Source organism: Chlamydotis macqueenii, chromosome 9, assembly GCF_036417535.1.
Source record: "Chlamydotis macqueenii isolate bChlMac1 chromosome 9, bChlMac1.mat, whole genome shotgun sequence".
NCBI classification, from domain to species: Eukaryota; Metazoa; Chordata; class Aves; order Otidiformes; family Otididae; genus Chlamydotis; species Chlamydotis macqueenii.
In genome coordinates, this window is record NC_141564.1 from 24,247,315 (window position 1) to 24,259,358 (window position 12,044).

Below are 12,044 nucleotides of genomic sequence, written 5' to 3' on the forward strand. Positions count from 1 at the left end.
GAGCATGCTACCAGAGCTCATCAGAGGTTTTGTCAAGCATGTTTCAAGAAAACTTGGGGGAAAAAATAAAAGAAAAGGAAAGGGGATTTTGTTTGTTTTCTGTTTCAGGAATTTCAGTAACATTTAAGAAACTCCGCAATTAGTCTCAGGAACAAATTGTGTTTTGTGTGTAAAGTGGTTTGCAGGGAACAAAATGCATTTCTCTGTGATTGCCCACTAGTGCAATAATGCAGTAATCTGTGCTGTGTGAATTATCTTGAATTGGAGATTTATTGTGCACAGTCCTTAAGGAGTGTGTTATTTAAGCCCCAGGACACGGTTTAAAATTTGAATCGTTTATAGATTTTGCTAATTTATTAAATTAGTGTTGTAACTGATAGAGATTTCAAAGCTGTTACCTCTGTTTTCCTTATACCAACGGTGTTTCTGTGGGTCTAGATGGGCAAGAGGAAGTTCAGTGGGCTGGAAGTCACCCTGATCGTCCTCTTCTGCCTGGTGGTGATCATAGCCTGTGTCCTCATTGGGCTTTTAGCATCAGGACAATCTGGAGTCAAATCTACAAGTAAGTACTTCCCATTGCTGCTGTAGGACCAGAGCCAAAACCCTGGGTGGGAACTGCTCTTCTCTGCTTGGTGAGACTGTTGTAAATGCCACAGAGCTTCAGGAACTAATCATTGGCATAATTTCTGTCACTGTTGGATTCAGACTTTCAAAGAATGTGGACATTCACCTGATGAAAAAAAAAAAAAGGCTCTGTAAAAAAAAAAAAGGCTCTGTAAAGTACTGACTTTCAGTTATACTGTTATGTTCTTATCATTACCCAAAGGTTGATCATGGTCAATCCTTCCTACAGATAACATGAGTAAAGTTACCTGCCATGAACATAATAAATAGCGTGACTCAGAATTTATTGTCATGAATAAATTTTATTACTTGCTCCGAAGACTGGACTTTTTTTTATAAACATAGAACTGGTATGATTTCAAGATTTTTCAATATAAAAAAAAAGACAGCACTGAAAAAAAAGAAAAGAGATCAGGGAGACTGTATGGGAGCAGTCAAATTATGTGGAATATACATTCTAACATTAAAACCTGTTGTTATTATTATAATTAACATTAAAACCTAGAACATGAAATTCCTGCTAATGCATTGATCCTTTAGAAACCGCTTATCTTACAGGGATGTGGTACGGAGCTCCTTGCTTTACATACAGTTCCATTTAGTGTGAGTAATCCCATTTACACATGGAGACTGAAGCAAACAAGCTTTGGTGTTTTAGTAAAGCTGTCCATACAGACAAATATCTGCATAATTTCTGCCTGTTTCAGTAACAAGATGAGTACGAGTCTCCCCAGGCAAAAAGTACAAGTGCATGTATTACAGATAATGCAAACAGGCGCGTCTGTGTATTTGTGCACAGCTCAGCCTGAGACAACATTTCTATGCTTTGTCATTTTCATTCTAAACATAGCTAGCTTTCCAAAATACGTAAAATAAAAAAGAAACCAGCAGTCGTGTACCCTTTTGTCAGCTAAGTTTGCCAAGAGGTCACCTTAAATTCAGTCCAACAAAGCTGAAATCTGTTGGAGCAACTTGATGGAGCTTTAAGGTGCCTTTACCTGATGCTCTGATTCAAGCTCCTGTGGGAGAACAGTATTTCAGAGGAAGGAGCACCAAAGACAGCAACAGCACAATACCATTTAAGAAAAGGAAAAGTCCTTCTAATTTTAATTTAGCACATATTTCCACAAGAAACAATATGTACCGAGCTACAGGACTTACTGAAAACTGGATTAATGTCTACTTTAAGAAATAAAATTATCAATGTCACTCAAATGTTCAAAAACTTAAAAAAAATCCCTGTATCAGCAATTTTTCAAAGGTAAGATAAATCACACTAGCAATAGTTTACACTCATTTTAATCTATATTAATAGTTAGAGTATACGTTTTGGAGATCCTGGTAATAACCCATTAATTTATTTCCCTAACAGAATTTACGGCGAAATGTCCGGACATATCGATAGCAGAGAGAATTGACTGCATCCCGGATCAAATAGCAACAAAGGTCTGAAAACATTCTAGAAAAGAAATCGTACAATATACTTTACCCCATAAAGCCTAATACTTAATTACAAAAATTTAACTTTTCACTGCTATATCAGTTGGGTTTTTTTTAAAATCTGTGATTGTCTGAACACGTTGCAGGGAAGCGTAACTCCTGTATAACCCGTTGCAGCCCATGATCAGAAGGTCTGATTTTTCTAGCCGCTGTAACTATTTGCTGTCAAAGGTTGAAGACCACTGCTGAAGTACTCTCCAGCAGTTCAATTTTGGGATGGGTGGAAACAAAATTAGTCAGACATCAAGCAGATAGAAAAAGCCACTCTTTTTGTCTGATGGTCTGATGGTCAAGTACGAGCATTTATAATAGTTCCGAAATAGCAGGTAAAGATGCACTAGACCTTTATAATGTAAGAGACATGGTCACAGTTTCCTTTCAGAACCAATTTGAATCTCAGTGTCTCGGTTGTGGTGTCTCTTGAATGGGAGAGCATAGTTTAGAAATGAGCTTTTGACTTAAGAATCTAGGTGTTAAGATTCTCAGTGAAAAGTATCGTGTTAATTTTTCAGTGTTCTCACATTAAGAACATGTTTGTAGTGGTTGGTCTTGAAAGGCTATTATGATTTTTTTAATTATCATTATTATTTTTCATCTTTATGACAGATGTTCTCTTTTTCTGATGGTGGCTGGTTGATGCCTGGTGTCTTTCTTGGGCTTGGGGGGCGTAGCTTACAAGAAATAATAGTGAATATATTATGATGTGTGATGTTTATGTCATTCACACAGGTATAAACAGTGAATAACGAGCTATCTCAATTTCTGAGGAAATTCCCAGCCAAATTCCAGAACTGACAGTTGTTAAAGCTTCTGCCTTGTCACAGGTTTTGTTATGATAGATAGCTCAATAAGTCCTGGGGGCAAACAGGCTAGTAAAGGCTCAGATCCCAGCCTGTTCCTCTACTCTTTCGGTTCCTTCACCCCCGCAGGAGCAAGTGCACCATGGTAGGAGCAGTCATGCAGATCCCTTTAATCTTTAATTACTACCTTTGAACCAGTCACCCCACATTAAATGCTGCACTAATCATACAGTGAGGGAAATAGTTTGGCTCTGCTTGCAACTGTAAGCCTTATTGCAAATCTGCCGTTGCTTTTTACTGTCATTGATAAGAAAAAAAAATTAAAAATAATCAAATTATAGATATTGGCAGAAAATTAGAGCCAGATGCAGATTTGAACATTGGGGTAGCAGCTCTGGAATTAGAGGTTAAATAACTGATTCCTGAATCTGTTCTTTCCTTAGTGAAGACCAGGCAGCAGATTTCACAGGATTAGAGATAAATATGACGTAGGATATAGAGATAAAATTCACATTGGATTAGAGATAAATCTCACCTTTAACCTGTGCCCTGAAGAAAGCTGTTAGGTGCATGCCTGGCATGAGCCGGGGTCCCACCCCAGCGTGTTAGCTCCTTCCTGTATGTATTTTTTCCTGGAAGCACTTTGGTTGTCTTTCTAATACAGCAACCAGCCGAGCTGTAAAGCTACAGGTACCTGCTTAGAATAACGTAACTCTTCTGTAGTGGTTTCCAGTAGTGGTTTTCAGAATGAAGAGCAGCTGGGAAAATCATGATTTTCCTAAGCTCGTATAGGAGGTTAGTGTCTGTCTTGGTTTCTTTGTTCACTGAAGATGTCCTAGACAGAGCCAGAACATGAGTAGGATTGCAGAAGATAGAAGTATGGAAAGCCAATAGATATTTATTAACTGATCACAAGGTTGACGAAGATAGACACGCTGAAAGAAAGTAGATATTTATTAACTATTCACTGCTGTGGAAAAACTGCCATGAAGTCTGGTTAGAAAAGAAGAATGCACTACTAAAAAGTGAACTACCACGAGGAGAGCTACTGTCGTCCGTTATTGGACTGATACATCTGAAAGCTTGGGTGTATTGCTGCTTTTGGTTTGGTTTGTGTGTTTGTTTGTTGTTTTTTTTTTTTTCCCCAAAATATCCTGCTGGCAGAGGTTTGTTTGGGTGCACAAAAGGGAAACATTTTAGTTCAGCCCATAGTCAAACTATTCTTTTAATCCTTAGTGCTCAGTTCAATGTTCAGAAGCCATCTCATACTGTACCCCAGCGTAAACTGTTTCCTTGTATCCAGGATTATTTATAATTAAGCTTTGACTTTATCTTTGGCTTTATTGGGTATTGGTATCTATTATGCCGGTTTTATAGCTGAGAGGCTGTGATCAGCTCACATCTTTATTTACACTAAGTGATAGCTTTTGTAACAGCCTCTCCGGTGTCTTTGGATGAACTCTGCTCCTTTCTCTGTGTCAGGCGTAACCTATCTTGAACTTCTGTATTTTATTCCGTATGTGGCAAGCTCAATGTGCTGTGAAAATACAAAGCTGTAGCTTCCAAATCCACTGGAGTAGCTGGAAGAGAATCACTGGACTGTAAAGGAACTGCTGAAAATGGTCAACAAGTATTCATTAGGAGTAGCCGGGGAAAAAGAAGAGCATGCTCGTGAAGTTGGGAAGGCAGACGCTTGAACTACCAGGCTTTAGGAAAATCTGCTGTTCAAGCTATTCTGTGTTGCAGGGGTTAGGAAGGGATGTCTAGGAAGGGATAAGAGGATGGAGGCAGCAACTCTGTTCTTACGAATTTAAGATATGCCCATTTGTATGAAGGAAATGACGTAAACTAAGCAAGGGAGCAAAGCTGTGATCTTGGCAGTTGCGGAGGGGATTGGTAGTACTTCTCATTTACTCTGAAATAGTTTATAAAATGGGAAACAGGGAGATGTTGTGGTGGGAGCTGGGAAGGTGGAAAGTGAGCATGGGTTTTTCACAACTTTAGAAAATGTATTGATTCGTGGATTGATGTGGGGGAAACTGAGTCATCGTATCTCTCCTCCAGCTGTGGTTTTTTTTTTTTTTGCTTGAAACCTAACGAAATGACAGCATACATGTTTTCTGATGTGATGAGTCTGTGACAGTGAGACAAACATTTATCTATCTGGTGAATCTGGGTTTTTTCTTGGATGATTTTGCAGGCTGAGAAGAGCATTTGACCTGCACCAACCAGGCTGGGCTCTCTAACCCAAAACCAAGTGATACCAAGGGCAGCAGCAACAGAGATTTTTTACCATCTCCACCTCTTTCAAGCTGGAGAATATTTTAAATAAGCATGGCACAAACACCAAAAAACATCTAAGCACAATCAGATGAAGGCAGAAACAGCTTCTGGTAGTGGGGAGGAGGAGGGGAAGATCTAAAAGACCTGCATGTTGGATTTGGGTGCCTGAGGTCACTTGTGGACACTTCCCTTAGCCCTCAGTGAAGCTCTTAGAGTTACTGCTGCCCTTTGCCCTGAGTAATGAGTTGGGTCTTTAATGAGAGAAAAAGTGTGGAAACTGAGTGATATATTACCCAAATCTTATCTTCAAACACAAAACTCACGCAAACAGCCCATGAGTAAGATAATTCCTAACAGCAAAGCAAAGGTACTGTAGCTGATTAGATTGCTGAAAGGGAGTGTAAAGGTTGGTGCCACTACACTGAAATACTGCTTTAAACATTAGGTTTATTTGTTTGGGTGTTTTGGAAAAAAAAAAAAAGGTGATTTATCTCAATTTGAGGTTTTGCAGAAGCAATCTGAACATTTCTGATACTGGAAAATCACACTCAAATGTAGATATTGTTCATTATGGTGAATTATGCATATGTAGATGTTTAACAAGATGTTTACCAGGTGTAAGTCAATTAAAACTTTTACCCACTCTGGTGTGTGACTTTTGGTGAGACTATACTGTGTCTGACACAGCTCAAGTGTTTCAATAATTCTTTTTAGATGTTCATTTTGCCTGTGGATCCTGTGGTTTTAAGAAAGAATGAATGTCTAATTAGCAAGTCTCTACTCTGAATCCAGAAGAAAATAATTTCTATTTACTGTATTCTGTGCTGTTGAAGTCACCAGATAGATTTTCAGGGAAGGAGTTGATCTGATTGCAGATGTTATTATGGTTCTTGGTGTTTGGGGTAAAATACACTCCATCTGCATTTTAACGGTTTAATTTGTGCTCCTCATGTCCTTGATTCAGAGCACCTGCACGCTGCGCGGCTGCTGCTGGAGTCCCCAGAGTGATGTCAATGTGCCCTGGTGTTTTTTCTCTTCAAATCATGGGTACAAAGTGGATGGGGCGACAAGATCGACTCAGGCAGGTAAGCTGCAGGCTGAGCTCCCGAATTTATGCGTGTGCCAATGTCCGATTCAACACAACATTGCAACATGTGTCTTTTCCCAAGGATTCGAGACTACATTAAGAAGGCTGCCATCACCTTCCCTCTTCGGAAATGATATCAACACTGTCCTCCTCACAGGAGAGTATCAGACACCAAATCGCTTCCGGTTCAAGGTTAGTACTTTTCTATGCTGCTTTAAGATTCGTGTTCTGTGCAAGATTTTAGGATGCCTGTTGCTGGATTAATCCCTCTGTGAGCTATCGTGACTCCTACTGAAGTGCTCAGCTCCTCCTTTCTTTGTCCTCTCTGCTCCTCCTTTCTTTGTGCTCTCTGCTGTTGCAATGCATCAGGTTAACGAAAGGATTTCTGCATTAAAAAATATGGAGACCTTTGAAAAGCTCAGCTTTTATATTATCTACCTTTTTTTTTCCTTATAGGAATATTTTGGGGATGAATGTATTTACTTACTTTTTATTTATGGCCGGTGACATCTCTCAATCATTCTGACAGACATCAGCTCTTCCAATGATTTCTGTCTTTTAGGGAAAACTCAACAATCTGTGCTGTGAATGTGGGGTAACGATGGATTCTGGGGCTGAGCAGGGTTTCTTCTGTGGGAGACCTTCCTCTTGTGGTGGGTTCGTGCTGAGTCAGGGAAATGTAGGGTCAAGTATTATGAGGGAAATGGCTGAAAATGCATGATGAAAGTTGGAAGTGAATAACAATGAAGGCAGAAGAGGAGATTGGAACAGGGGTGGGAAGAGTCTAAGTCAGAACTATGTGTTAACGCTGGAAAATGTTTGAATTAGAGTAGTTTTTAAAGGCCCAACACTTCTGTTGTTTAAATACATGCAGATCACTGATCCTAAAAACCAAAGATTCGAAGTCCCTCATGAGCATGTGCAATCTTTCACTGGATCTGCAGCCTCCAATTTAAACTACAGAGTGGAAGTGAAGCAGAACCCCTTTGGCATCGTCGTGACAAGAGTGAGCAACGGTAGAGTTCTGTAAGTAATTTGGTGCTTTTTCTGAATAACACAGATGTCATTGATTTTCTCTGAAAGCCCATGTTACCACACAAGCAGTGTATGTCCAAGATGACATGAGGTGCCCTCTTGGACATGTAGTCTACTATTTCTCTTCTTTTGACTGTTGGATGTTCTGTGAGGACTTCTGTAAGGCCTTTGGAAAGAAATTATGTGATATGGAGAGCTCTGTCTAAAAAAGTTTTTGGTCTGAGTCTCTGTTCTCTTTCCTGCAATACTAAGGAAATCTTTACAGCTACTTTGTTCCGTCAGCTTGGGGAATTCACACTATCTGAAGTTCTCCTTGCCAGTTCTTCAAATCAAATGGGAACACCCTTCCATCTTTTATCTTATGTTTTGCAATCATGCCGAAGCCGTGAATCACCAAAACCAGGTTGCCCTTTAGACCTATGACACCCAACAACAGTTGGTGCAAGCCACTGATAATCTGGTCATGTAATACTGTAAGTAAAATATTTGACAGGTTTGTATATTGAATGCTTTCATCCCATTTAGGCTCTAAAAATAAATAAATAAAACAAACCTGCAAACCCAATGGCATGGCTTTAAGACCCCCTAGAAGGGGGAAGTGTTGGGATGAACATGCTTATTAAGTCAGTCCAAGAATGATTACCTGTCAGAGCTCTAGGCCAGCTGGATTGCAACTGCTTCAACTGTAATTAATTAGCAATTGCTTTTGTACTCTTAGTATTGTTTTCTTGCTTAGAGTCCTCTGTAATGATTGATTTGCAATTACAGAGAGCACAAAAGATGGACCTGGTACTCAGTAGTGCGTGAGTGATTAAACAGGTGTATGGAGGGGGGAATAAGGAATGTAGTCCAACAGAACCATGTTGAAACAGAACTCTGGGAGATCTCCTGTATTTTCCTTTGGCTTTTGTTTAACTTGGCAAAGGTGGTCGCATTTGCTATCTCTACAGAAAAGAATCACAGTGATGCTTGACTCTGAGCTTTAGTATCTCAAGGTGTGGTTTGCATGGGATAAGGGCAGCACCTCAGAGAGAAATCCATGATAAACACGTTTACATAACATGAGTGCTTTCCCCCAGCTCTTAAATAATCAAAAGGGAAGCCTCTGACCAGTGTGTAATTGCAGTTCATTACAAAAACCCTAATTACTTAGTTAGATTATAACTTTAATCCTAATTAGATAGTTGGAAAGCCTACCAACTCCCATCATCATTTGTTATACTTGAGGCCCCAAAAGAGTTGGAGTTCTGACTGACCCCTTCCCATCATCATTTGCAAGACACCTTGAAAGATTACCATAGTTTCATTGGAAATGCAAACTTCTCCTCCCCAGAAAAGGTAATTTGCATACAGTTTGTGATCAGATTCCATACAGTTTGTGATCAGATGGGCAGGATAGTTCTTGGAATCATTAAAAATGGACAGATATACATGAGATGAGGATTTGACCTATGAAGCTTCTCTCAAGTGTTAGTATTTTTAACTTTCAACAAAAGAAAAATTGATTAAAAAAAGATTAAAATTGTAGCAAGCCCAAACTCCCGTTTTTTGTCTCTTGTTTGTGCAGTGTTTGTAATTGCTAATGCATTGTGTAGTTAAGAGTTTAAGGACCTCTTTTTGCAGAAAAGTTTTTCGTGATAATGACATACTCATAGTGCTAAGTGTAGCTATAATATACTAATACATCTCAAGTGATAAAGTCCCTTAAAATTACAGTGGGTGTGTTTGCATAAAGTCAAGAGAAAGTTACATTGCTCTCCTCTGTATCAATATCATGTTTGTTAAATGTCACAAATATCACACAGAAATACAATTGTAAAAAGAGTTTCTAATTAATACTACATAAAGTGAGTAGGTAAAAGCATATTCCTTTGAAATAGTTTTTAGTGTTAAGACATACTGAAGTAGTTTGCCACCTTGAGGTCAGTCATTTTCTCTGCTTTTGGGGGAAGACTGCACCACTCATCTCATCATCTGTGCAAGGGCGACTCTGCTCCAGCCTCACACCATCGCGCCTCCCTCTCCTTTGGAGCCCTGGGTGGAGACCTGAACCTGCTGTCTAGCTCTAACGAAATAGAGGAGAAGCAATTATTCCAGCAATTCTTGCTGAAATAATTTTTTTTTTTAAACTTGTTTCCCCAGCTTTGATACTACCATAGGACCACTGCAGTATGCTGACCAGTTTTTACAGCTGTCGATCAAACTACCCAGCAGCAACATTTATGGTGTGGGAGAGCATGTGCACAAGCAGTACCGGCACGATGTGAACTGGAAAACCTGGCCCATGTTCAGCAGGGATATTGGCCCCTCTGGAGTAAGGACTGGTTTTATTCTTTGCAAATGATTTCTGGAATCCAAACCTATTATGCTGTAGATGCATTAATAATATCCATTGAGTTTTTTCCTGAAGACTTTTCAGGCATTGTGTGTTATTACTAAAAGCTAGGTAGTACTGATGAAAGTTCCCTGAGGAATAGCTTTTTAAAAATATTTTTATTTTTGCGTTGATGTACAGTTGAAAAACAGTTGATAAACATTAATACATGAGAGTCTTCACTTTTTACTGATAAACAAAATAAATAACAGTATATGATAATGCATTGCTGTGTGCAGCATTCAGTACAAACAACACATGCTTCTTCAGTTGACATCCTTCTGTCTTAGGAAACGATGGAAGAGTTCTCTTTAACAGCTGTCTCTTTACACGATAAAATACATCAGTCATCTCTTTCCATAGTTTGTATGATTGGCTCTTTGTGAAATTATTTCGGGGGCACTCATTTTTCAATAATTGAAAGACTATTTGTCCCTATTCCTTTGGTTTCATAAAGCAACAGTCCATTTGCTTTACTTCGAGAGAGAATTTCAGTGTTTTACTGAAATAGGAGCTGTACTAACAGAAACTAGAAAGTGAGACCACTGTCTGTAATTAATTAAACTAACAGTGAACAGAATCAAGTTAGGCTAATTTTAAATTGCTCAAGTTCTGTTTCTCATTAATTTGTTCTGAGTTTTCTTTTGCAGGGGAAGAAGCACAACTATGAAAACAACAGTTATCATTTCTAAGGCTTTTGTTGCTTATAGTAATGGAAAAAAGAACATTAGGAAGGAAATGAAAAATAAGTAAAGTGCCCTCTTATTTTCATAGATTAGACATAGAAACGATTACCTTGCAGGATCAATAGAAATATAGATTAGATGTAAAATCTAATGTATGGTGAAAGGTGATGAAAGCACCTTTCAAGTTCTGTGTTTTTTTTTGCTTGATGTGCATACATATTACCCAGATATAGTACTGCAATATATGCAGACTTGCCTGAAGATCCATCATATCTGCTTGCTTATGTTGTCTATATATTTGAGTAAACTTTTATTTTAACTGACAATGTTCTCATAAAGGAGAAGAATGTCAGGAAATAGAAACCAGAACTGTAGGAAAGTGTCAGGATATTTATTTTTGTTGTTTGCTATATTTTGAGAAGTTTCAAGTTCTACCTGGGAGACAGTTTGAAATATCCCAGAACAGATACTGTTATTAGATTTTAATGAGCTTAATTTTTCTTTCTATCCTTTAAGGAAATGCATAACTTATATGGAGTTCAGACTTTCTTCCTGTGTTTGGAGGACAGCACTGGAGCCTCCTTTGGTGTTTTCCTAATGAACAGCAATGCCATGGGTAAGAAGTCTTCCTCTGTAGCTCTGAGCATTGAAGTTAAATATCTCTGTAAACTGTCTGTAGGACTGGGATCAAAACTGTAGTGTTTAGCGTACGCAACATAAGCACAGTTAACATTAAGATTGCGCTGGAAACCTGAGGGTCAGAAGCCTGTCTGAAGCTTGTGCTGCTCTCTGCAGATGTGCGCTCACTGAAATCAGAGCCTCAATTTGTAGTGAGCCATACTTGAAAGCAGATGCCCTTTAGTCTCTTTAGATAAGGATGCATATATGTGTGCTTTAGAGAGCTCTTCACATCTCTTGTGGCTGGGAAGTTGTACCAAAATTTTAAAGATAAAAGGTTAAGGAACTGAATTTCTTCTGATTCTTTTCTCTGTAGGATGGGAAGGAATGGAAATATGGATATTTAAAAGAGTAATCTGAATATATTTCCCCTTCATTGCAATTTCAATGGTTTTGGGTTTCTTAAGTATTTTTGTTTTGTGTTTTCTTTCTTAAGTAAATTTCCTAATGATCAATTAGAAAATTACAAAGTCATTTTAGAATTAGCTGGTATATAGAATTGTTTCTGTGCACTCTTGTTTGGCAGAGTTTGTGCTGCAGCCTGCTCCAGCAGTGACCTACAGAACCATTGGTGGGATCCTTGATTTCTACATCTTACTGGGGAACACTCCAGAGCAAGTAGTCCAGGAGTACCTGAAGGTATCTTTAGCTACACAGACTATACATTGAACAGATTTTTTTTAAGTGCTTGGGTTTTTTTTGGTGGAGGTTGGTGGGTTTTTTTTTTTTTTTCTGCTTTGTATGACAGTACGTCTTCATTATGTTAACATTTAACTCAAAATATGACGCAGTATATTTTTAACTAAGAATAGCTGTTAGTAGGTCCTTAATGTGACTGCTGTCATTAGTGACAGCTGGCTGGGGTTAAGCGTGGGTGTAGATGTTTTTAGCTGGCCTGTTATATGCAGCTGAAACTTAAACACTACTTTTGCTGTAGACGCTGGAGCAGAGACCATGCAGCAGCTCAAGGCATGAGT

General features: G+C 38.7%; 1 protein-coding gene across 3 annotated transcripts in view; it reads left to right on the forward strand.

Annotated features, from left to right (window-relative positions):
• Nucleotides 1-438: 438 nt before the first annotated feature.
• The window catches only part of SI (sucrase-isomaltase), a 48,330-nt gene continuing 36,724 nt past the window's right edge, over nucleotides 439-12,044 (forward strand). For all 3 annotated transcript variants that reach the window (XM_086754247.1, XM_086754248.1, XM_086754249.1), the window contains exons 1-8: nucleotides 439-562; nucleotides 1,997-2,070; nucleotides 6,172-6,292; nucleotides 6,377-6,486; nucleotides 7,169-7,320; nucleotides 9,472-9,643; nucleotides 10,906-11,005; nucleotides 11,594-11,706. In XM_086754247.1, the coding sequence (XP_086610373.1) occupies nucleotides 439-562; nucleotides 1,997-2,070; nucleotides 6,172-6,292; nucleotides 6,377-6,486; nucleotides 7,169-7,320; nucleotides 9,472-9,643; nucleotides 10,906-11,005; nucleotides 11,594-11,706 (966 nt within the window). The remainder of the gene's footprint in view (nucleotides 563-1,996; nucleotides 2,071-6,171; nucleotides 6,293-6,376; nucleotides 6,487-7,168; nucleotides 7,321-9,471; nucleotides 9,644-10,905; nucleotides 11,006-11,593; nucleotides 11,707-12,044) is intronic.